The sequence below is a fragment of the Aspergillus pseudodeflectus genome (genome assembly GCF_044049435.1).
Source record: "Aspergillus pseudodeflectus strain CBS 756.74 chromosome Unknown BJX68scaffold_2, whole genome shotgun sequence".
Lineage (NCBI taxonomy): Eukaryota > Fungi > Ascomycota > Eurotiomycetes > Eurotiales > Aspergillaceae > Aspergillus > Aspergillus pseudodeflectus.
Window position 1 is genome coordinate 226,338 of NW_027263778.1, and position 23,265 is coordinate 249,602.

Here is a 23,265-nt window from a genome sequence, read left to right on the forward strand (position 1 = left end):
ACTAGGCCTCGGCTTTTGTGTGCTCATCTTGCATTTATCCCGCTTCTGGACCCTAATCAGTATCAAAGATCAATAATTATGCCTTGATATAAATAGCGTGTATACTCCATCGAGCGTTGTCCGTGTGGGGTTGTCCACTGCTCGGACCAATATACCCCATGCAGCCGAGTGGAAGGGGAAACGAGGGAAGGAAGAGGAAGCAGGCACAGGTTAGCATTTATATAATACTTGAATCAAGTGGTTAGATCTGGTGCACCTGGATATGGCCGTGACGGAGGCCATTTATGGCATCAGTAGCAGCTATGTTTGGTGCTGATTTCATCACATTCTCTATACAAAGCACGTGGTATGGTGGTGAATGGTGATCTATAGGTGGCTATCATAGGATGTTTCCATCGACGTTATAATGCCGCAGACGCCGCGCAGAGCAAGGGAGAAACGGCGAAGCTCTGGAAGGCTCAAAATAATGCTGTCGACGGCTGGTTAGGAGGATTTGCCGATTACAAGAATGTAGGCCCCGCGCTCTCCAGGTACACTCGCGCAAGGCGCTTGAGACGGATCCATTTTGATTACCGAAATGAGTTGGGTGTCGCCAAGAGTTGTTGAAATAGCACGACAGAGGTTCATCCGGTTAATTGATTGCGGTACCCGGGTATCTAGGCCAAAAAACATGCTTCGCAGAGTATCTGATGAAGATAATATGCCAAGAAATGTGCTGAAATTGCTTGACCGAAATTCCAACTAGAGAGACATTGAAAGTGCGCGTAGGAAGCCGTCCAAAAGTCCATGTGGGTAGACTGTCCCCGAGCAAAGATACGGCAACAGCTGCGGCTCCAATGACAATGGTACCTCGCACCCCAAGGCCGAGAAAAAAAAAGAAAAAGAAAAAGAAAAAAAGCTATCGTTGTGCTCTCTTTCAATCGCCGATACCTCTGCACTAGATGATGCTCAAAGCCAAAACGGAAAGATATAACAATACTTGTCGCCCCAGGTATACCGCACAACCATCTGCGTGAGAAACGGCGCAGTGACAGCGATGAGCACCGCAGGGATCTTGCTCGCAATACTTTTCGACTTGCTCAGCAGCATGTGCCTTGTTCGCTGGCGCGGTGGCGGGAAGATCAGCGGAGGGATCCTCGCTGGGTGTGCTCTTGGGGCGGATATAGGCAGTGGTGGAAGGGGACGGCGTCTGCGTGGATAGCGAGGGTGGGTAGATGTGCGCAGGAAGGAATGTGCAGACATTTCGCCGCTAGTGTAGATTGGGAGCGCGGTTATGTGGTGGGTTGTCGGGTGTGTTGGGCCCGCGGTAAGGCGTTGTTGGAAGGTGTGGGTGTGCGAGAGGTGAGATGGGTTTGGGGCGCCGGGGAGGTTCAGGCCGCGGGTTGTGGGGTGGTAGGTGTAGCTTGGAGGCGTGGGGAGGCTGTGAGTTTGTTTGTTAGCTAGTGGAAATCTGTGGTTCGCGTCTGGAGTGACGGTGTGGCTGCATACGAGTGGATGCGCATCGTGAGCCCGTGAGACGGAGGAGGCAAGCGAGACCAGAAGGTGGGTGTGAGGACCCGTAGGTTGAGGAGAGTCTGCTGGGTAGATTGAAATGTAGATTGGATGGTTGGTAACTGTTGAAACTTGATGAGGATGACGCCAAAGGTAGTGAAATGATGAGCTGGCAGAGGAACAAAAAGCAAGAGAAGCGGTAGGCGAGAAGAAAAAAGAAGAGACGGGCCAACGTCATCGAGGCCGCAGTGGACAAGTCGAGTGGAAGTGAATGCCAAGTGAGTCAATTTTGACATTCGCGGAAATGGGTTCGCAAACTGTGAATGTTGCTGGCTGGGCTATCACTGGCCTGCAGGCCACTCCGCTGACCAAAAAAGACTTCCACGCGAAATAGGATCGGACCTTACCGAGCGCATGAGGATGTCGGCACTTGACAGAAGTGCTTCTGATCCCAGCGGCGAACATGTCGAGTGTCCTTTATGTGGTGAACTACGTAGTAGCGAAGCAGTGACCTTGGAATCGGACCACCATCCAAGCTTCTTCGAGTCCAGTACATGGCATAGTATGGAGATAAGCAACTGGAACTGCCTGGCGCATTCAGAACCGGAAACCTTGACACGGATAAGGTTGTGCGGCAAAAGCCTCCTGAGGGCACTCACCTGCGCCACCCTCGCGGGTGGCTGGCTGTTTGGTATATTCCAACACGGACTTTCGACTGGGCCATAGATACACGAGATCATTCCGGCGAGCTGGCCTTTGACTTTGCCCCTTGTATCGAAGCGAGGCACCCAGGGCAATCTGACCTTTCCGCGTGGTCATTTGGGCGCAGGAATGCTCTAATTCCAGCACTTGGTCTGTTGTCTGAAAGTGGGAGGTCTGAAGGCCACGGTGATTGCTCAGTATTTCCCACAGATTAAATGTGGTTTCTGAGATATGAACATCACTCCCATCCGCACGGTTGTTCCTTTAAAGAATACGTGAACCCCCGTTGACAGGGAATGGAACGGCGTATAGCATGGATTCGACGTGGAGGTATCATGGATTACGGTGAAAACTTCTTCCGGCTAATGTCTGGTCATCGATTGGTTGGAAAACACAGCTTTGATTCCATAATGAAGCCGCGCTGCTACCAACTTTGGAGTCTAGCAACGCAGTAAGCACGATCCGGTTGTGTTGGCCTTCATTGTTGAAAGGTTCCATCATGCTGCGGGAGTCGACGTGGCTTGTTGCATAGTATAGGGTATAATTCTGAGCACTTACAGCGAACGTGCAGTCCTGAGAGTAGCATTGGAGTTGAAAGAATCAGCTTCGACTTGGCCGAAGCGTCAAGTCATGGCTCAAGGCGATTCGTCTGTGCTGATTCCAGTAAGCAGTGCCGTAAATATACACCATTACTTACATGAGTAGCATCGCTTGACAATTACTCCGTCCGTCGCCCACCTCACGCACACTAATCGAAAAGGACTTATCTCGGTAGGGCTGAAGAGGTTGACTGCGCCAACGGTAGACGCTCACTCGGGGTGATTACATTCTCGGGTCTTTTGACGGTGTCGAGGGATTATGGAAGACACTATCAGCTCGGTATGGCAAGCGTGGTAGACTCTAGGCGTTCGTTGCACTCGCCCACAGCATAGGCCACTAGCTTCTTAAGGGCAAGCCGTTCTGGAGTTTAGAGGGCGCAGCGATCGCCTGCGTACTGGACGAGATAAGATCAATGAGAGTGAATTAGTGAATAATTAAATGTCTTGATTTGTGTTTAGGCGATATCATTATTTTTGGAAGGGCAGACGGAGAATATGGATATTGTGACCAACCGAGGGCGATCCAACCTCAACAGGCCAAGGATCAATCCCATATTCTTCCATGCTCACCTGAACGCGGAGTAAATAAAAAGCCCCTTGCAATCCTCACTTGTCGAAATCTTCATTCGTTTTCCTCGTCTCATCAACCAATAACAATCCCCCGAAATCCCGTTATCTCAATCTGGGGACCTTGGAACCCAACCATGGTCCTCACGCAGGTACCTTGGAGACTCCACGGACCAATCCGTGCACCGCAAATGTCATTCCCCATCGAGCACCTGCATACAAACACTACATTTCTAGGGCTGTCGTACTACACTCGTCGCAGAGACATGGATTCGCGACGTACCTTGGGGGCGTACTAAGGGTTGGAGGAGGTGAGGGGTTGTATAAAGGGAAGAGGTTCGCACAAATTAACTAAGAGAATTCAATTCTCTAAAATTTGTTTCCGATTTCGAAGTAATAAAGGGTAATCTAGGAGAAACAGGGAAGCAAAATGATTGCAAGAGAGGAAAAGGAAGAAGAAAAGCGCCAGCTTCCTGTTACCCTGCTTTCTGGGTTCCTGGTATGCCTCCATATACACACACACACCTCCAACCTCACAGCAGCAGCATCTGCTTTCAAGATACGAAAGAAACTAATATCGACTGGTGACAATAGGGAAGCGGCAAAACAACCCTCCTCGAACACATCCTCAAATCCCCCTCGCACGGCCTGCGCATCGCGGTCATCGTCAACGACATGAGCTCGTACGCCCCCTCCCATTCCTCCCAACCTTAACTCTTTCCCATGTAATCCTCTCTCTACGCTACTCCCCAGCAGACTAACCCTCTTCCCATCGAGCCAGCCTCAACATCGACGCCGCCCTAATAACCCACCACAAAGTCTCGCAAACAAAAGAAAAACTCATCCAGCTGCAAAACGGGTGCATCTGCTGTACATTGCGCGGCGACCTGCTCGCCGAGCTCGCGCGGCTGGCGACGCAGGAGGAGGTCGATTATGTTGTTATCGAGTCCACGGGGATCAGCGAGCCGATGCAAGTTGCCGAGACGTTTACGAGTGAGTTTTCGCTGGCGATGGTGCAGGCTGAAGGGGAGTTTGCGGGGGAGGATGGAGGGGATGCGATGGAGGGGGTGGATGAGGAGGGGAGGAGGATTTTGGAGGAGATGTATGCCGCTCTTTCCGCTCTCTTACTTCTTTTCTCTTGCTCGGTGGCTGAGACACTGATACTGATACCTCCGACAGCGCCCAAATGGGCGGCCTCCACACAATCGCCAAACTCGACACGACCGTAACCGTAATCGACACCTTCAACCTCCTCTCCAACTTCGACACAACCGAATTCCTATCCGACCGGTACGGCCGCGACCAAATCATCCCCGAGGACGAACGCACAATCTCCGATCTCATGGTCGACCAGATCGAGTTCGCCGACGTGCTCATCATGAACAAGATCGAAACCGTGTCCGAAGAGGTCAAGGGCAAAATACGGAGGCTTATCGGGTTACTTAACCCGGACGCGAAGCTTATCGAGGCGTCGTATTCCAAAGTCGATGTGAGGGAGATTATTGGGACGGGGAGGTTTGATTTCCTCAAGGCGGCGAGTGGAGCTGGGTGGTTGAGGAGTTTGCATGAGATGAGTGTTGTTAATACGGGGGTTGGGAAGAGGGTTGCACCCAAGCCGGAGACACTCGAGTATGTTGTTGTCTTCTGTTCTGATGATGTGGTTGGTGATTGAGACTGACGTGGGCAGGTACGGGATCAACAACTTCGTCTACACGGCTCGACGCCCCTTCCATCCGCGAAAGCTCTTTGAGCTTCTGCACGACAAGTTCATCCTCCTGCAGTCGCTGCACTCTCACGACGACGGCGAGGACGAAGATGAGGACGAGGAAGACGAAGGCGAGGACGACTCGCAGGACACCGCCGAAGACTCAGACGCCGACTCAGCCATGGACTCCGACACGGAATCCATCTCCGACTTCAACCAGCCCGACCAAGCCCTGATCCTCCAAAACAAACGCTCCCACCCAGCCTTCGGTCCCATCCTCCGTTCCAAGGGCTTCTTCTGGCTCGCCACGCGGCCCATGCACTTTGGCGAATGGAGCCAAGCAGGCGGGATGCTCACCGTCGGCCCGGGAGGTCCCTGGTTCGCCGAAGTCCCCGAGGAGGACTGGCCGGAGGACAAGGACGTCCGTGAGTCGATTGAGAGGGATTTCCAGGGGAAGTGGGGGGATCGACGCCAGGAGCTGGTGTTTATTGGGGAGGGGTTGGATGTGCAGGCTATTACGGGGTTGTTGGATGGGTGTTTGTTGGATGATAAGGATTGGAGGCGGTGGGAGCAGGTCATGGGGAGTAAGAAGATGGATTCTGTGAGGAAGGCGGAGAAACTCGCGGGCATGTGGGAGGATGGGTGGGAGGATTGGCCCGAGGGTGACGAGGATATGGGGCATTAAAGGATGAGTTTGTTAGAATTGAAGCGTAGTTTGTTTTGGTGATGGAATGTTATCTCGGTTTTTCGTGGGCAATGATGTCTGCCAAGTTTACATGTTCGGATTCTCAGTTATGACACGTACTGTAGACAGGGTGGAGGGAAGTGGTAGAAGAGTCGCAGGGACTGGAACCCTGTTTCGTAACGATGCAAACGACCTTTCCAGGACGATCGCGGCAGTCCGATGCGATGGCGAATCGAGGGTTCGTCGGTGGAGGTGAATGTCCAAAAAAAAAACCTCATCTTCCCTAGCAGCATAGAGGAGAGGTCTGTAGCATCGTTGCAACTGATCAAGCTGAAATGAGGTCGCAAACTAACGACACAGTGGAAATATATATTTGTGATGAGGATGCCTGTTGGTTTATTCACATGGCTCAGAACAGATAAAGAGGGTTGCGCAGGAAAGACGTGATCACGAGCCCATGGCTATGACTCCTTCCCCAAGACATTATATAGGATATTAAAACACGATCTCAATCGTAAGTACATAGACTCTATCACCCTATCCACGTCCCCTCCCCAAGCCAGCCAGGTACGTCGACCGGACCAACTGGGAACGATTACACAGCAGAAGAAACAAAAGAGCGGAGTCCCTCCTCCTCCACACACCCACCCAATATACACAACCCTCTAGAAAGAAACCGCAGCAGCAGTGGCATTGAGCACACTCTGCGGAATCTCCCCACTGCCATACGACAGTCCCCAGCGGGGCGCATTAACAATGATGCCCACCAAGCACCCAGAGATAATCCCCGTAACGGGCAGCGTGATGATCCAGCCCATGTAGATCCACGCGACCATGCGCCAGTTGATTGTGCGCCATGTGCCGTTGCAGAGACCCACGCCGACGGTGGCGCCCGTGATGCATTGGGTTGTTGAGACGGGGAGTTCTAAAATTGTCAGTTAGTCTGATGGAGCCTAATAATAGAGGAAAGAAGGGGGTGCTACGGCGACGTACTCAGCTTCGTGGCCATGATGATGGTAATAGCCGAGCCGAGCTCCATGGTGAAGCCACGGGACGGCGAGTGCAGCGTGATGCGGTTACCCAGGTTGCGCATGATGTTGTAGCCGTAGGTCCAGAGGCCGATGACAATCGCGGCTCCGCCGAAGGCGCTGCTATCGTTAGTACAGGGCCGGATGGTAGAGGGGAGGGGACTTACAGAATCCAGTACGGGACCTCGGTCTTGGAACCTTCGAGGGTGGTGTTTTTCCAGATGCCGTAGATGGTGGCATAGGGGCCGATGGCGCTGATGACGTTAGTCAATGTACTTGGAAAGAGGGATCTGTCTCATACTTGGAAACATCATTCGCGCCGTGGGTAAAGGAAGCCGTCGAGGCCGTCAAGACCTGCAGGAACGAAAACATGTACTCGGCGCGGTTCTCAAAGTGCGTCGCATGCGCATGCACCTCGTCGATATCGCCCGTGAGGATGTTGCGCTTGTTCTGCATGCCAATGACATCCTGCTCGATACCACGGAAGAACCAGCGCTTGGCCTGCCAGAAGAGGACCTGCGGGCTATAGCTGCTGCCTTCGGGCCGCTTGCCGGAGATGATGACGACGTCGTCGTTGCTGGCTTCGGATTCGGACGACGCGACGACGTGGGGCTCCTGCTTGCCGCTGTTCTCCTCGGAGGGGGCGTCGCCGCTGGTCTTGCGCGGGGTTTCCTCGTCGCGGCCGGCGGCGCGCTCGGCCTGCAGCTCCTCGAGGGTCTTGTGGCCGCGGTAATAGTTTTGGACACCGGCTTTGACGCCGTCAGGTCGGGGAGGGACCTCGCCGCGGCGAAGCACGAGGGGCCCAAGAAGGAGATGATAGGGACGCAGTTGCCAGTCCTCCTTGATGACCCGGCGGTACAGCCAGGGGACGAGGAAGAAGGCTGCGAGGAATCCCATGACTGCACCAGTTCCAACGACTGTTCCTGCAATCTCACCTCCACTAAGGTCGCCAATCCTGCTGGAACCGCCCTTCCACACGATAAGCACTGTACTGGTCAGTTGTTGTTCAAGCTTTTCAAGAGAGACGACTTACTGGCAAGCAGGGTACAGGTCAGGAAGAAGTAGAATGGGACGGTGCACAAGGCCTTGAACGCAGGGTTGCTGCGGAGGAGAATGGCGTATTTGGTAAAGAGGAAAATAATCGCTCCAAAGGCACCAGAGCAAAAGGGAGCAATGACCCAGGCCAGGAAGACCTGCACCACGCCCGAGTTGATGTTGCCGCCCCACCAGATCACTCCATCAGAGCCGACGAGCGCGATTCCCATGCCGATAACACCACCCATGATCGAGTGGGTGGTTGAGACGGGCAGACCAATCTTGGTGGCAAATGTGAGGTAGAGGGAGGATGCGACCAGGGCGCACATCATGCCGAGCATGAGCAGGGGAGCATCGTTGGTGAAGCGGTCAATGTCAACGACCTTGGTACGGATTGTATCAGCGACGGTAGCACCTACACCCATACTGTTTCGGTCAGCCTCTCGACATGTTTACAGCAAGGCGGGGACTCTTACGCTCCACCAAACTCCATGATGGTCGCGAGCACCATGGCCTGCCAGTACTTGACGGACCGGGAGGAGATGGAGGTGGCCCACGAGTTGGCGACATCGTTGGCGCCAATGTTCCACGCATCAAGAAAGGCAAAAATGGTGCCAATGGCAAGGATATAGTCGAACTGGTGAAGAGGCATGGTGGCGGTGGTACCCAGTTCGCCAGAGTATCGTCTCGGTGGTCGTGTTCGAGCGGTCAAACGGGATGATCAAGGCCCGGGGGGTTGTTATATAACTGCGTCAGTGATGGAATCTCCTGGTGTCTGCAGCTCGTCAACAGGATGGATGCCAAGCGACTCCGCCTGCGGTCTTGACCAGGGCGAAGCTCACTTGGAAAGGGTGCGTGTCCAATCAGGAGGCTGAGCTGGGGAACGTGTCTGCACAACGGGAAAGACCGAGCTCTTGGCGCTGGCCTCTCTTCGTATGATGTCTTGGCCAACGCCCAGTTCAAACAGGACATCTCCCTCTCAATCCAATCCGCGACACAGTCCAGCGCATGCCCCGGACGAAACGACTCACGGCGCGATCATATGCCTCCAGTCCAGACTAGAAAGGTCTCGAAGCCCGGCGCGAGCGCTGATGTCCAACTTGTCTCCCATCTAATTCGCTACCAACACACGCCATCGCGATATTGATGCTTTTCATTCCTCGCTTCTTGTTACTTTACAGGACAAGCTCCGTCTGTCGTCTCACTGGGTCGCGTGGTAACCCCCCTCATCTCTTCGATTTGCCCCTGCAACCGCTGGATATACCCGATTGCTGCCTCGAGCAGTTCCACCTAGATAACAATTCTCCGAGTGAGCACAGGCTCGTGGCAGCAGGCCCTCCCTGGATTGGCCCCGTCTCGACGTGATCTCGAGAACTGCTCACCTTTGTCGCCCCAGTAGTAGTAGTGGTCCCTGCATTGACGCCACCCCCCCCCTCCATTATCTGCGCTATCCGGCCCAGCGCCGCCTTCATGCGATCTCGCTGGTTCTTCTGCGCCTGCGCGTGTTGTTTCCGCTTGAACTCGGTCGGGTCGCCCGCTGCCACAAACACCACCGAACCTGCACTAGCAGTCAGCTTGCCATTCATCAGCTTTAATATCGTGAACAAGGACTCGCACCTTTCGGGCGTATATCGATGAGCTTCCCCTTTGCAGTTGTAGTCGACAAGGAATTCCTTTTTTTGCCCGACGGGGCCCGGCCAAGAGGGGTTGTCCTGTCAGTAAGGCTTGTAGACATCATCGGCAATGCTTGGTGCGTGCTGAACCCACTCGCCAAGTGTCCGCCCATTTCTTGGGATTGCTTAAAGGGTCTTGCACGATGGGTGCGTGTCGTGTGGGGTTATATAGACTTGACCATCTGTGTGTGTCTATATTTCGAGGTTTAACGCGTTTCGCTGTCTTCGTAAAGGAGACAGCTTTTTTTCTGGTATATTTAGCCATTCCATTTCGCTTTCTGATCCCAGGTTATGGCTAGCATCCTTGGCTCGGTGGTGGCTCATTTTGCTCAGGGGGTTGATTGGGTGGCCAAATCGCGCGCCTCTTTCTCGTTTTAGCTCGCTGTGCTTCTTGCCATCGCTATCTGGGATTCTGGCTACTTTCCTCACGCTTCCATGGTGTCATCTCAAGGTGGACAGTTTCAGCGAGCCCTCTTGATTGGCCTTTTCTTCACCCGCGGCACGTCCACTACACGCGTCCTCTTCCGCTCCTTTCCCACTCTCCTCTCCTTGCCCACTGCAACTCCGGGGAGTCAGTTTCATTCACCTCACTGACCGTCCCCTCCCTTCATCGCGGCTTCCTGGTTCCCACTCCCAGCACCCAAGCAATTTTCCATCTCTCGATACCCCCCGCCTCGATCTGTCCGTGTCCCGGTGATATGGTAGATAAGCACCTCCAGGCCAAGTATTCTCTTTCCTTGAACCACCAACCGCCCATGCCGTCTGCTCCCTTACTGCAGATGGATGATCATTCGACACCTACAATATGTTTAATTCTCCTCGGCAAGGCCCAAACAACCACACACTCGCGCCCAGCGGCCCAGGCGACCCTGCAAATGACGCCAAGCCCGGTGCCAAAGGGCAGTCGTAGAGCACGTTTCTTCATCCCGTGATCCCATTGCTCAGGTTCTGCCGCGGAGTTGGTACGCCGTACGCTCCTTCCTCTGGGCCCAGCCAGTCGTAGACCACGCGGAACACGCAATTTAATATCAGCCTCAGGGTCCTTGGCCTTGGCACCCTGCTCTGATGGTAGACCCATCGGCCGGAATAACTGACATCTGGCTGGAACTACTGCAGTGCGATGGGGAGGCGAGGATAGCAGTGTTCCTCTTGCGGTTATCTGAACGGTTGTCGGATTCATGGTTCCCGCGCGTGGGTCTGGATATACACAGCACTGCAGAGGGCTGCTGCTCGGTGAGTGGCACTTCCGGCATCCATCTTCCCATCACGAGGAGCGAGTATGGCCAATAGTTATGGAACGTGCGATTGGGCCCCGGACATGCTTTACGACTCTATGTATACATCCTGCAGCTATGGTACCTAGTCTTCATACTGCGACCTGGCCTGCGGATCCCTGCATTCACGTCCAGTTCATCTAGAGACCACCCCTTGTTCCAAACACATATCGCCTCCCTCTCCTCTCATTCCAGTCCTCGCGACATCCCCATCCTCGCCCTCACGTGCTCCTGCGTACTCACATCTACATCACTCCCACGGGCTCCCTAACTCATTCATTCCTGCGTCTCTCCCATCAGCTGGAGTACTTCATCATGTCCACTTCCCATACAATAAGCTAAACACCCGGAAATGCTAGACCCAGCTCCGGCTCTGCCACATGAGCTAGCGCCGTGGACTCTCATCTACGACGGCACGCGCTGGACGACACCGCACCGAGAACCGGCTTTGGGACCGTTGAGGGTATCATCGCCGTACCGCTTTTTTCTGGTAGGCGTGCTATCATTAATGTAGATTATGATAAGGGCAAGACCAAGTAAGAATGACTGTCCTTGGTAAAGCGTTATGTTTCTGTGTTGGTCGATAGTAGTCTACGAATCAAACTCTTCGAGAAGATAAGGGGGTGACTTGATAGGGGTAAAGAGTTATCTATCAAATAATATGCTTCTCCAAGTTGAAAACAAAATTCCACTGATAGCCTTGCGCTGATATATCATTGTGGACTGAAACGTGAGTTATGTATGTTTTTCGCTCTCCAACGTGCAAGGTTCCTCGCTACATGCAGTTGCATGCTAGCTCGCGATAGATATATATTTTATCTCCCGGTACGTGTATGACGCTATTATCCCGAGTCCGCCTAATATGAGAGTCCACATAGGAATCTCTATATTGTTTTTTACTCTACTACTCGCTGCACATTGCGAATAAGCTTCCACTCCCAACATGTTTTTTTATTGATTTTCAACACCTATCTCCCATCTTAGACTAAACAAAAACAGAAAGCAAAAAAGACTCACTTCCGCATATCCTTATTCAGAATTCTCTTCGCAGTGAACAACTCATCGACCTCCTTCCAGAACTTCAGCCTAGCTAGCGATTCATGGCCGGGCTTTCCATCCGCACCAGCCTCCTCGGGAAGATGCATCTTCCACTCGGAGGCCTCCTTGGGAATCGGGAACTGCAAGAAGATCCCCGAACGCATATCATCCATGACCTTGATCTTGTGGGGGAAGTCGATGAGGAGTTTTAGGGTTGCGGGCTTGGGAGGTTCTTTCTCCTTCTTCTTCTCCTTCTCTTTACCCTTGCCCTTGTCCTTGTCCTCTCCCTTCCCTTTCTCCTTGTCGCTGCCCTTATCCGCGTCCTTCTCCTCACCATCACCCCCCTCATAAAAAACAATCTTCCAAACCTTCGTATTAACCATCCCATACGACAGCGCAAGCGTATTCTCAATCGCTTTCCCCATCGTATCAACAAACTTGAGGTTTGTCCTAGGCGGTACCGTGATGGTGAAGAGGACCGGGTAGTACCCCGGCGGGAGATCGAGTTGGTACGGGCCGTAGGCCAGCAGGAGGTTTTGGTAGATGGGCTTGCACTCGCTGCACATCTTGTCGGGGGTTGTGCAGTCCATTGTGCCGGTGGGGAGGGGTTTTCGGGTCGCGGACATTGTGACTTGTGAAGGTTATGGAGTGGGAGTGGGAGTGCTGAGAGGATGAGGATGAGGGGCGGATTGGATGAGGAGGTGGGTGGGTGGTTATATACTTGATGAACAAAGGATGACATGGATAATGGACTGGAATGTGTCTTGTCTAGTGTTTCTTTATGTGCTTTGTATAGCGTCTAGTTCTAAGGTCCTTGATTGACAAAGCCAGAGCTTGTGAACCTTTGACCTAATCTTGCATGAAATGCCTTGTCTTAGTAGACAACCCCAGGGCCAGCCTTCAGCCTCAATCATTGCCGACTCTGTGATCTCTATTGGCCAACCAGATCCATTGTTCTCGAGCGGCGAGTCATAAGACCTTTGAGAGGCAGCCGGAATGCTAGTTAGATGGCGAATCATATACTTGCTTCCCTTGGGTGTGCTGAAGCTGCCCTGAAACTAGGTATTGTCCCGTCCTACTAAAATGGGTTTCCCCTAACTGACAGACCAACAGGCCTAAATATATCGATAGATCATCGTGTAAAGAGCGGGAATACATATACTATCTGTTTCTTGGTAGCCTTTTCATGACGGTGGGCTGGTTGATGTAAATTGTCCCCATCCCTCCTCAGGTTTTCAGTATTACGGCCATTCTACTTTGACAATAATCGATATTCAGTGAGGAATATATATATATTATGGAGGTAAAAGTCCATGTTTGCTTTCCACTATTCGTTCTGAAGTTTGCCCAGTGGCTACTTCAGACTAAATGAAAGAAAGAACAAACGCTTATATATTTCTGTTGCTATTCCTTGATATCTCTCCCACTACTCAGCTCCTGGAGCCTTGGACAGACAAATTACACAGTGATACTCAGCGGCACATGATTAGGATTCAACAGCCTCCCCTCGCGTGCCGCCTCATGCATCCCATTGAAAAACTCCAGCCGAACAAGACTCGGATGCGCGGCCAGCTTCCCGTCCGCAAGCATTGTAGGAAGTTTCAAGCCCACGCCCACATTCTCAGCTGCCCCTTCAAACAAGCGCCGCTTAATATCCTCGCTAATCGGGGTAAACCCTGCGAAATCAACAAGAATCTTGACGGTCTTCGTCCCCGCCTCACCCTTATCCTTGAAGATCGACGTCCAGACGGTCGCGGTAACCTTGGCCTCGGTTGCGAGCATGCGCTCTGCGCGCCGGCAGAAGAGGTATAAGTTAGGTAGGTCTGTGGACCCCGGCATGGTCTTCCAGAAGATGATGGGGTAGGTTTTGGGCTGGGTGGTTGGGTCGGCGCGGGTGATTTTGGGGGATAGAGACAGGTTGGTCTTGATGGCGGTGCAGTCGGGGCAGAGCGTGCTTGGGGTTGTGCACTTGAGAGTGGTCATTTTGGCGGTCGTACTCTTGCTAGTAGGTAGATAGATGATATAGTTAAGATTGTTCGCAGTGTCGAGGTTGCTCGCAGCTATGTACAATAAACCGGTGGAGGAGGGATGAGTACATATACTGTTTGGACGGACAAGAAGATCAAGTGCCCATAGAAAGAATAATACTATGCCTGTACAGTGCTTTGTACTCCCATTCATTCTCAAACTGGGACCGAGGAAATTGAGGCCCTGCTAAAGAATTTGTCCTTGCTTCCAGACTTCCCATCTTCCTTGTACTCTTTATAGCTGCATATAAAGGGATCATTGTCTGAGGCACAGGCCATGTTGTTCAATCAAAACATACAAAGAAAATCGACGATTTGAATTTGAATCTTCAAGGGGCGTTTCATACCAGTTCAAGTGTACCTAGAGTATCTGGTCCACTTACTGTATGTTCCTCTTCATTGTTTTACCCCATCGGCCACCTGACGATAAGCATAAGCTCTCCACTCTAGGCATAGGTTAGGGCGTACACAACTACTTTATCCCTGTCCACTGAGCACGCGCAAGATTTGGAAGAATCAAGTAAATCATATATAAATAAAAATAACGCGTCCAGTAGTTTCGCGTGGTTCTCGAGGGTATTTTCTATCTCAGGCCATGCGGAGGCCATATACGGGTAGTGGAAGAAGAATTTATATCGCAATAATAAGGCTGATCTCAACCATAGGTAACTTTTTATTTATTTTTCGATAGCTAAAAGACGGTAGTGCCATCTGCCCGCACAGTCAGCAGTTTTTAAAGGGTGCTGCGCCTACGAAACGAAACATATAAAGAGAGTACCATAGCAGACAACCCCTTCGCCATCACCTACCTACTCCTAGGACGTTACTTTTTGTCCCCTTTCATCAACTCATTTTGGAACTTATCCCAAAACTCCAACCGAAACTGCCCCGCACACTGACCCTGACTCGGAAACTCAGCCTGCCACCGCTGGTCGTCGCCCGCCGCCTTCAACTCCGGTATAAACTTGGCCGCCTCCTTGAGGAGCCGTTTCACAAAGGGGGAGTCCACGGCATAGAAGTACCGAGGGAAGTCCAGCAGGACCCGAATATCCACGTAGTCGTCCTGGAACTCCTGCACGATGACCGTCGGCACCTTGGCGCCAAACATCTGCCAAGCCAGGTGGTGGATCACGTCGGCGAGCTTTTTTGAGAGGTCGTAGATGTGCTGAGGGTAGACGTCCTCAGGCACGGGCGGCAGCCGAATTTTCAGGACTATGGGGTAGGTTTGCAGGGTTGGGGATTCGAGTCTGTCTGCGTCGAGATGCGGGCGGAGCTTTTCATAGAGGTGCACGCACTGCGAGCAGAGGAGGTTTTGCGGGCCGTGGGCGTTGCGGCGCAGCAGGGTGGCAAAGGGACGGCCATGGTGGTTAGTCTGTCTGTTAGTTATTGTGGAATATTAGTTTGCGTCAGGTATTGGGATTTTGTTGGCTGATGGTGGCTAGTTGGTTGATGGAGGGGATTTGGAGGGAGATATCAAGGCTTATATGTCTCTATGGACAAAGATTGAAGGACTTGGACAATAAATGTTATTGCTTTACACGCCTTTATCAGTCCTCTGTTCAATGTCATCAGAGATATCTTGAACTCATTGTGCCTTTGGAACTGCCCACAAAAGACCTGTGCCACAGGGATTTAGAAGAGTTTTACTTTCATTCTGCTCAAGAAGACCACTTGTTCTTTAGATGCTTATTAGTCTTCAAAGAGGTTTTTGATTGGAATCACTTGATCTGCGAACCAATCTTAGACACATAGAACGGGCTCAAATCGGCTATATTCCTGCATTGTTGCATGAGCGACATTTGGACAACCTTGGTAGACAGTAATCTAGCCCTGAAGTCTGCTGAGTCTGTTGCAGAGCGTCCAATGAGATTTCAGACCCTGTACGCGAGGGGAAGAATAGCAGAGGCATCCATGGGTTCACATGAAGGGCATATGCAGCTATAGATAGAGTGAAAGGCAAGTGAATCCCTTTGGTGGGATACCAGGTCCCCCCACCAACCCAAGATGCACGACTCAGCACACGACTAAGCAACTGGATCATCACAAACACTTTTCCCAAACACATGAAATCAACATACTCTGTTTCCTTTCTTTCCCTCTCCCCATTCTTTCCAAACAACCATCTCTCAGTCTTGATTGCCCCTTGGCCTCTCCACTCAATTCTATCAATCTCTCACCTACCTACAACATACACGCCCACCTCTCCATCTCTACGACTCTTCCCACCACTCCCCAAACACACTCTACACTCTCTTGAAATCAACAATCGCCAAAATGCCCATGATCTGGTCCCCAGAAGCAAACGTCAAGGTCTGTCTTCTACGGCCTCCTCCCCTTCCACCTTAATCCGTCTCAACAAGAACAACCGCTAACAGAACCACGTAACCAACAGCTCCTCGTCGGAATGCTCGCCCAACTCAAAGACCAGTCTGTCAAGTTGGACTACAAGAAGCTTGCCGAGCACATGGGACCCGGTACGTTGCGTTGCGCAACCCATCCTCCCGCGCTTACCCAGGGAAATGCGCCAACGCTGTCTAGTTTCGACTTTGGGTATTGACACTGCTGACCCTTTTCCCGTGATGCTTCTCTAGAATGCACTACTAGGTCTATTACCAACCAGTTTACAAAGTTGAAGAAACAGGCTGCGGAAGCGGCGGAGGGTATGGGCAGGGTGGACGATGCGGATGGCCAGGCTCAGAGCGAGGCTAGGGCTGAGGCTCCGGTTAGGGCCGGGAGGAAGAGGAAGAGGGGGAGTGTGTCTGGGAAATGGGCGACTGCGAGAAAGAAGGAAGAAGGTTCCGGCTAAATTCAAGAAGGAAGATGAGGAGATAGCGGATGAGTAGGAGGATTGAACCCGAGGCTGTCGGGCAACGGACAGCGCATGGGGAGAGCAATATTTGGCAGACGTTGAGATTGTTGTCATTTGGCAAATTATTAGACACGCAAATTGCGCTTTGGCTTCCTGGGGCCCAGCTATGTTTTGTGATTATTCTCGGAAAGTGGACGGACACCTTATGATTCCTCAACTAGCAGAGCCTACAATAGTACAGAAAAAAGAACGGGCTCACTACCATCCTGTCCTTCAACCCGGCAACTCAAAAGGCCCATATATCTCACTCCAATCCTCCTCCTCCCAGCACTCCGCCAACGTACTCCTCCCATAAAGCTTCTTCCGCGCAATATGAGCCGGAACCCCTCTAGCCAAATCCACAGCTTCCTGCAACCACCCCAAGCTCACAAGCGAATGGTGCCCATCCTTCTCATCAATCGGAGAAACCATCCACTCCGTGCCAACAGGCTGTGCCGGCAACCCGTCGATCCCATTTCCAATGCCCACCAACTCATCCAGGATCTCACTCGCATCCCTCTCGCTCTGATCATCATCCGGAAAGAGAAGTGGTCGGGGAAAGCCCACGAGCATGGAGATGTACATCGACGCGCCGTTCTCCGCGCCCCTTGGGCCGTAATTGAGTGCGCTGATTAGGGGGTCGATGTCGAGGCCGCTGAGAAGTTTTACGTTTCGGGCGAAGTTGGTCGCCATGGTTTCGAGGGGGGCAAAGGTGTGGATGTTGTAGAGGTAGCGCGTGAAGATTACTTGGTAGATGTTGGCGCCTGGGGAGCGTTTGTGGGCCAGAGGGGTAGAGGCTAAAGAGGTGTATTTGGTTTGGCATATGGGGCACATCCTATCGGGGATTTGGCAGCGCATTGCGGCGTTGTGGGTTTGAGAGGTATTGGCTCAGGGATATGAGTTGAGTCAGAGGCTGTGGTTTATGGAGGGAGATAATCTAGGTACTAGAGTGGCTACCCTACCCTGCGGCCAGAATTCCTTTTCCATTGTATAGAGCCACAAACAAAAGCAGTAGAAACCTATAGAATCTACCCTTCACATCCATTACACCGCAACGGCATCCATAGTCTTTGTCCCCCGCACCCGCACGCTCACTTCTGGGCAGGATATCAAGTCAATCCCGCAAGCTTAAAGATCCCAAAGCCCGAATACAGCAGGGCCTATTTCGGAAGGTCAAAGTCCCAATGCCTCGTATCCTCATTGCCCCACCTCTTGAAGAACAGGTATACCAGCGGCTGGTAGGAGAGTGTGACAGCGATGATCAGGGACTTCGCCTTGTCGAGGACGTATTCCATTAGGGCTTTGCCGATGCCGTGGTTCCGGTGGGTGGTGCGAAGAGCCGCCCCGCAGATCGGCACCTGACTGTTGATACCAGAAATAAATTGCGTAGGGATACCACATCACCAATCTCAATATAATCAAGGGCCAATACCAGTATTCCCACAGGGTAGCTTGTGAGAAAAATGGCTGTTGCCTGTGACGCCACTGCAAGTACGGAGGCGCGGATGGTAAGCTTGCCGGGTGGAGAACAAAGCGGCGCGTCTAGACTATATAATCAAGAATTAACATTTGAAGGCTTGGTAACGGATTGGTTTGATTGTCAGACACGTCTACTACATATATTTCAAGATAGTGCCCGTAAGCCTGGTTCCCAAGGCGTTTAGGACTATAGACCAACAACCGCTTCATTGATCGCTTCGGGTCTCTCCAACGGAATCAAATGCTTCACGCCGTCGACAACTTGGAACGAGACATCTGCCCCGGCATCCTCCAGGAATTGACAGACCTCTCGCTCCACTCGATCCCTCGGTTCAACAATATCAAATTCACCGGCCAAAACACGAAAAGGGAGTTTCGTAACCAATTTAGACAGCGCATTCTTCACATCCTGGGAAACATCCTCCTCCATTCCGTAGCTGGGCCAAGCGGCCTTCGCTAGAGGGTTTCCGGAGAGGCTGTCACGAACCACCGTTTCCAGGTCTGTTTCGTTGAGGTTCTCGCCAATGGCGAGGACGTTGGTGACGGTCCAGCGGACAGACTCTGCGGTCTTGTACGCGACTTTCTGTTGTTCCTTCATTTCGTTTGGAAGAACGAGAGGTATGGGAGGTGCTGGTGCAACGAGCACGATGCCCTTGAGTGCCTTCAGGAGATTGTCAGAGAGGGCAGATAGAGTCGCAAGAGCGACCTTTGCGCCCATCGATTGACCGATCAAGACAAAGCCGTTGGCAAGAAGCCTTCCGTTGTTGGCATCCTGATGCAGCTGCAGCAAGGCCGATGAGACGTCAGCTGCCATCGCGGCGATAGAGTATGCCCGTTCATCGTCGAGTGGTCCAGTTGATTTGCCCCATCCACGAAGGTCAACGGCAGCAGTGGGATATTCGTGTGCGAGAGAAGTCGATGTCTCAGGCGAGGTAAGCTTGTACCATGTCGACGAGGTGCCGCCCCAGTAATGCAGGAAGACCAGGAGCGGTTTATCGAAATGCTTGGAGGGGTGTGTGATGCGAACATGTATGGAGGTGTTTGAATCGGTCGAGAAGGATGTTGATGACATTGTGGCGTCTCGATTGCGTGTTAACTTCACAAGTTCTTGCAAGATATGAGTTGGATGATTCGACAGCCATGATGGACAACGCCATATTTATACTACCGAGAGCGGGGGACATAGTTTAGTGGGTTGACGCACGGTGGAGTTTGATGCATTTGCACTGTTTGAAGAAAGCTGTCAGATTGGCTCAGTTGGTCCACGATGACTGAGAGAGCACATATTGTCACTGCAGTCTGGCTGGGTAACTCGCGAGGAGTCTGGTGTTCGTCTGGAGACCCTCAGGGGCTGAGCTGTTTGAACGTGTTTGCAACATCGCCAGACCGACTCAGACCTCATCAAATCGACCCACTAGGGAATGGTTGAACCAATAAAAGCAGAAGCTAGTAATCGGTCCGCATGCAGTCTAACCAGCCTTGGCATATCGGACCGCGGCGGCTCGACTGGAGTCAGTTTTGAGTTTGCAGCTTCAACTGCCAGGCAACGACGGCTTATCAGTAGGCCAGCCCATGCGAATTACGTGTCCACCGGTAGAGCGAGAGGATCTCTCTTCGTCGAGCTTTGTGAGTTTCTCGGAAATGCGGATCAGCCCGTTGGGCGTCGTGTAGCATCGATCGGAAAACTTTCCGGATGTTTTTCTGAGCATCAGGTCAGCAATTGTTGCATTCAACAGGAAATGGCCGCGTTTGGGATGAAGGTAATTACCTGAAATGTGGTGTCGAGCGTCACCACGCTCACTTCATGCGCCCGGATAATTGTCTCGCAAACCTCCTCGACAGACTTGTTGAATCCGAGCTCCGGCATCCGATCGACGAACAACAGGAGGATGAAGCTTCCCTGAAGCAGATATATACCAAAGAGGTACGGCATAAAATTGAGTTCCGGGTCCAGGGTGAGGATCTGGTGCACAGCTGCCGTCGCGCTGAGGGCGTGCGAGGCGCATGCTTGGAAACTCTCCGAGGTTATCCAGTCATCCTTGTCTTCAATCATGGATATCGGATCCCATTTTCCGTGCAGCAGGATGTAAAATACATGAAGCATGTGCGAGCTGTATGCAATCACTAGTGGCTTCTTCGCATCGACTGACGACGCTGGGCTGTGGACATATCCAAACGTGGGATTGAAAGGGTCGATGGGGTGCTGAGTCGGGAGTGGATTCTCGAGCTGGTCTCTGAGATCCGCAATGTCTTGTTCTCGTTGAGAGATCAGCGCTTCAATTCGACGAATTGCCGCGTGGTTGAGCGTATCCCCGAGAAGAGGATGGTTCTGGACATGGTGAAAGTCGATGATATGCCCCAGCACGGTGGCTAGGGGAAGGAAATACTCGAAGAAGCCGTATCCTGTTATCTTCGCAGGAGGACCCAGCTGCGGCGGAGGAATGCGGCTGAGGTCAACGGTCTCCAAGGTCTGCCAGAGGTCCTCGGGTAGGGGAGCAGCAACCCAGAATGTACCCTCCGGGAAGTTCACTGGCGCGTTGAAGGACAGCCCCAGATGACGGTCAAGGCAGTATATCAGCCAAAATAGTCGCCGACGCTCCTCTTTGACTATCAGCCACTCTCGGACAGACGTCTGTCCTTGATAAAATGAGCTAGGGATGTTCCCCGACTGCAGGCCCTGGTCCTCCATACTGAGACCACTTGCTCGGGTCAGACGAATTGCCTTTGACCACCATTTCAAGGAGTCTGCTTTGAAGTGACCTCCAGAAATCACGAGTGTGAGTATGACCAGAGCCAAGATGACATCTGTGGAACCAAGAAAGTCGGGAATGAGCCCGCTGCCGGCAGCATGACAGACAGAAGATCGCCCATCTTTGTCCGGGAACCCACCTCGCGGGTGGTACTGCCACCCATCTGATCGTGTTAGACGACCCTTAGTTCAGGATCTCCAGGTCTACATACCTGATGTTCTGAAATAGTTATCCCAATCGACCGGCTCCATCAGGTCAAGTACTAGACGATAGAGGTCGAGCACGATGCGTTGTCGCGCACCGGGTGGGTCAAAAATTCTTATATCAGCAGTGTGCGCGACGCAAAGTAGCATGACGAGAAGCAGGATAGATGAAGTCGGCCGCGGTGCAGTCGGGTGTAGAACGGATGAAGGTTGGACTATGTGCGCGATAGTATACGGAGATGTCGCCTTGAAGATTGGGTTTCGCTGCTCGTTAAAGTAGATCTCCAGCATCTCCGAAGCATCGCTTGGCGACAGGATTCCCCGTAAGTACGGCAGCAGAGGCTCTAAACAAGGGTAGGATATCTGGCCTTGCGATGAGCCGTGAGCAGAGCTTCCCTGTAGATTCTTGTGCGAAACCGTAGAATAGAGTCCACGGAGCGGCCCGCCCGACGGGATAGGGGGCGTCTTGCTCAACCAGTGCTCGACGCGACCGGACGCAATTCCAGCTGGGCTGTGAGACTGGCCCGGCATGCTGAAGAATGCGTCCTGGAAGACAAAGGGATTCAGCGAAGCGCGAGTCGCGTCCTGGTTTGATAGTCTAGGGAGAGTGGTAGCTGGCTCGAGACGAAACGGGTCGGCTTCCTCCTGACCATTGCTGCCTCCTCCTCTTGTATCGTTCGTCAGTCGCGTAATCGAGTCGTCTTCGGTGTACGATGGAGTGCTAAGTGGGTTGGTGTCTCTTCGTCGCACGCTGTCCGGCATATTGTCGCGCTCCTCTGGGGAAGGCTCCACACTGCTGTTTCCGTGGTTGATCAGATCGTTTAGACTCGGAGGGCCAGGGGCAAGTGTTCTGTGGGTGGTGGCGGCGAACTTTGTCCGACGACGGCGACCACGCTTCCGTACGGTCTTCTCATATTGACACGGGATGTTTCGCTCTGGAAGAATTCGAGTCAGTCGCCGAGTGATCGGTCTCGTGGCATGTGTGCGGGGTCAGCCACCTACCGGTACATCGCTGGCTGCGAAGTGTTAGCTCTGATGCGCCGAGCTCAGAGCGGCAAAAGTCATGGAAAACATGAAGAATCAACTGGTGTGGAATTGAGAACTCACCACGGACGCTCTCCATCGCAGCGCTGTTTTGACTGAGAGCAGCGATCGCAGGCACGCAGCACTCGCAAGCGACTCTCGCCGGCCAAGTCACCATCAACAATCATAGGACTGTCTTCCATCTTTCGCGTCTTGACATTTTGAATTTCCAGCTCAATGGCGCGGTCTGGGCTGGGGAAGAAGCTGGCTTAAGACTGGAGGAGACTGGAGGATGCGGGGGCTTCGACTGCCGTTAGCCCAGCGCTAGCAGGCTAGTGGCCTGAGGCTAACCCCGCGGCCGGCTAAAAATCCTGGAGGCGGCCGCAACTCCGTGACCGGGACACTCTTCCACAACACCATGGATTCCTCGTCGATGGAGGGCTTTGAGCCCTTCGCTCTACTTACTTCGAGGCTGATACTGATTCCGACGCCGATTGCAGTCAACTTGCCGTCCTATCGATTGCTGTACGCGGGGCTGCACGCCGACGTGGATTTCTGCGAGATGGCTTTCGGACCTCATTTCCCAGCCAGAAACTGGAGCGACGAAGAAACGCGCCAAAGTATTGAAACCCGCGATATTGGCCGCTCTTGGAAGAAATACGGTCTAGGTGACTTCGCTGTTGGGGTCAAGCCGCCTTCTGCGTGCATTGATGACAATCACTCCGGGTTCTCAATACTCAAGGGCCATGATTTCGAAACGAATGCTGGCACAGACGGAAAATTGCTCGAGGAGATCGAATGGGTGGGATATGCTGGCGTTCGTGATGCCACGACAACATCTCTCCCTCCACGAGAAACAGACGATCCGGAGCTCCCTCCTTGGCAAGAAATGGTTGAAATCCGATATGGCATTTCCTCGAAATACTGGGGCAAGGCTATCGCGAAAGAAGCTGCTGAGGCTGTTGTGCACTGGGCAGTCAAGGCCAGGGGCGTTCGCCGATTCATCGCGGAGACCGAAAGGGAGAATCATCGAAGCGCGGGGCTGCTGAAAAAGCTTGGTTTTTCTGCGAGTGGGACGAATTACTGGAAAGAGCCTAGTGAGGTCGAATGGGAGTTAATAGTACAGTGATCAATGGAA

At 52.6% G+C, this 23,265-nt stretch overlaps 11 protein-coding genes across 11 annotated transcripts; 3 read left to right on the forward strand and 8 right to left on the reverse strand.

Moving 5' to 3' along the window:
- Positions 1 to 948: 948 nt before the first annotated feature.
- On the reverse strand, positions 949 to 1,502 carry BJX68DRAFT_261058 (uncharacterized protein; the record flags this gene model as incomplete). The annotated part of the gene is made up of 2 exons (XM_071044062.1): positions 949 to 1,420; positions 1,489 to 1,502. The coding sequence occupies 2 exons, from the start codon at positions 1,500 to 1,502 to the stop codon at positions 949 to 951; spliced, it is 486 nt and encodes a 161-aa protein (XP_070904778.1).
- Positions 1,503 to 3,789: 2,287 nt separating this feature from the next.
- BJX68DRAFT_251887 (CobW domain protein) lies at positions 3,790 to 5,749 on the forward strand (the record flags this gene model as incomplete). Its single annotated transcript, XM_071042471.1, has 5 exons — positions 3,790 to 3,858; positions 3,954 to 4,042; positions 4,141 to 4,461; positions 4,539 to 4,988; positions 5,047 to 5,749. 5 exons carry the CDS (start codon positions 3,790 to 3,792, stop codon positions 5,747 to 5,749), a joined length of 1,632 nt encoding a protein of 543 aa, XP_070904779.1.
- A 426-nt stretch (positions 5,750 to 6,175) lies between these two features.
- On the reverse strand, positions 6,176 to 8,553 carry BJX68DRAFT_224293 (inorganic phosphate transporter). The gene is made up of 6 exons (XM_071038241.1): positions 8,289 to 8,553; positions 7,811 to 8,238; positions 7,079 to 7,763; positions 6,945 to 7,031; positions 6,743 to 6,897; positions 6,176 to 6,674 (listed from the first exon to the last, which is right to left on the reverse strand). The coding sequence occupies exons 1-6, from the start codon at positions 8,462 to 8,464 to the stop codon at positions 6,415 to 6,417; spliced, it is 1,791 nt and encodes a 596-aa protein (XP_070904780.1). The 5' UTR covers positions 8,465 to 8,553; the 3' UTR covers positions 6,176 to 6,414.
- A 3,219-nt stretch (positions 8,554 to 11,772) lies between these two features.
- On the reverse strand, positions 11,773 to 12,423 carry BJX68DRAFT_261061 (uncharacterized protein; the record flags this gene model as incomplete). Its single annotated transcript, XM_071044063.1, has 1 exon — positions 11,773 to 12,423. The coding sequence occupies one exon, from the start codon at positions 12,421 to 12,423 to the stop codon at positions 11,773 to 11,775; it is 651 nt and encodes a 216-aa protein (XP_070904781.1).
- An 832-nt stretch (positions 12,424 to 13,255) lies between these two features.
- BJX68DRAFT_261062 (uncharacterized protein) lies at positions 13,256 to 13,780 on the reverse strand (the record flags this gene model as incomplete). Its single annotated transcript, XM_071044064.1, has 1 exon — positions 13,256 to 13,780. The coding sequence occupies one exon, from the start codon at positions 13,778 to 13,780 to the stop codon at positions 13,256 to 13,258; it is 525 nt and encodes a 174-aa protein (XP_070904782.1).
- An 867-nt stretch (positions 13,781 to 14,647) lies between these two features.
- Positions 14,648 to 15,186, reverse strand: BJX68DRAFT_261063 (uncharacterized protein; the record flags this gene model as incomplete). Its single annotated transcript, XM_071044065.1, has 2 exons — positions 14,648 to 15,036; positions 15,120 to 15,186. 2 exons carry the CDS (start codon positions 15,184 to 15,186, stop codon positions 14,648 to 14,650), a joined length of 456 nt encoding a protein of 151 aa, XP_070904783.1.
- Positions 15,187 to 16,098: 912 nt separating this feature from the next.
- On the forward strand, positions 16,099 to 16,630 carry BJX68DRAFT_261064 (uncharacterized protein; the record flags this gene model as incomplete). The annotated part of the gene is made up of 3 exons (XM_071044066.1): positions 16,099 to 16,134; positions 16,217 to 16,298; positions 16,416 to 16,630. 3 exons carry the CDS (start codon positions 16,099 to 16,101, stop codon positions 16,628 to 16,630), a joined length of 333 nt encoding a protein of 110 aa, XP_070904784.1.
- A 276-nt stretch (positions 16,631 to 16,906) lies between these two features.
- BJX68DRAFT_261065 (uncharacterized protein) lies at positions 16,907 to 17,530 on the reverse strand (the record flags this gene model as incomplete). Its single annotated transcript, XM_071044067.1, has 1 exon — positions 16,907 to 17,530. One exon carries the CDS (start codon positions 17,528 to 17,530, stop codon positions 16,907 to 16,909), a length of 624 nt encoding a protein of 207 aa, XP_070904785.1.
- A 622-nt stretch (positions 17,531 to 18,152) lies between these two features.
- Positions 18,153 to 19,600, reverse strand: BJX68DRAFT_78329 (alpha/beta fold hydrolase). Its single transcript, XM_071049754.1, has 2 exons — positions 19,356 to 19,600; positions 18,153 to 19,258 (listed from the first exon to the last, which is right to left on the reverse strand). Exon 2 carries the CDS (start codon positions 19,221 to 19,223, stop codon positions 18,339 to 18,341), a length of 885 nt encoding a protein of 294 aa, XP_070904786.1. The 5' UTR covers positions 19,224 to 19,258; positions 19,356 to 19,600; the 3' UTR covers positions 18,153 to 18,338.
- BJX68DRAFT_78355 (Zn(II)2Cys6 transcription factor) lies at positions 19,601 to 22,394 on the reverse strand. Its single transcript, XM_071049755.1, has 4 exons — positions 22,212 to 22,394; positions 22,107 to 22,120; positions 21,113 to 22,039; positions 19,601 to 21,064 (listed from the first exon to the last, which is right to left on the reverse strand). The coding sequence occupies exons 1-4, from the start codon at positions 22,328 to 22,330 to the stop codon at positions 19,881 to 19,883; spliced, it is 2,244 nt and encodes a 747-aa protein (XP_070904787.1). The 5' UTR covers positions 22,331 to 22,394; the 3' UTR covers positions 19,601 to 19,880.
- Positions 22,395 to 22,545: 151 nt separating this feature from the next.
- On the forward strand, positions 22,546 to 23,256 carry BJX68DRAFT_261068 (GNAT family N-acetyltransferase; the record flags this gene model as incomplete). The annotated part of the gene is made up of 1 exon (XM_071044068.1): positions 22,546 to 23,256. One exon carries the CDS (start codon positions 22,546 to 22,548, stop codon positions 23,254 to 23,256), a length of 711 nt encoding a protein of 236 aa, XP_070904788.1.
- Positions 23,257 to 23,265: the final 9 nt, after the last annotated feature.

Excerpts from the sequence above, each read along its gene's own strand:
- BJX68DRAFT_224293 (XM_071038241.1), bottom strand. The coding sequence starts at position 8,464 with ATGCCTCTTCACCAGTTCGACTATATCCTTGCCATTGGCACCATTTTT. Across the intron at positions 7,032-7,078 it reads GGCGCGAATGATGTTTCCAA|CGCCATCGGCCCCTATGCCA; the intron begins GTATGAGACAGA and ends TAACGTCATCAG. Across the intron at positions 6,898-6,944 it reads GAGGTCCCGTACTGGATTCT|CGCCTTCGGCGGAGCCGCGA; the intron begins GTAAGTCCCCTC and ends TAACGATAGCAG.
- BJX68DRAFT_78329 (XM_071049754.1), bottom strand. The coding sequence starts at position 19,223 with ATGTCATCAACATCCTTCTCGACCGATTCAAACACCTCCATACATGTT.
- BJX68DRAFT_78355 (XM_071049755.1), bottom strand. The coding sequence starts at position 22,330 with ATGGAAGACAGTCCTATGATTGTTGATGGTGACTTGGCCGGCGAGAGT. Across the intron at positions 21,065-21,112 it reads TAACTATTTCAGAACATCAG|ATGGGTGGCAGTACCACCCG; the intron begins GTATGTAGACCT and ends TAACACGATCAG.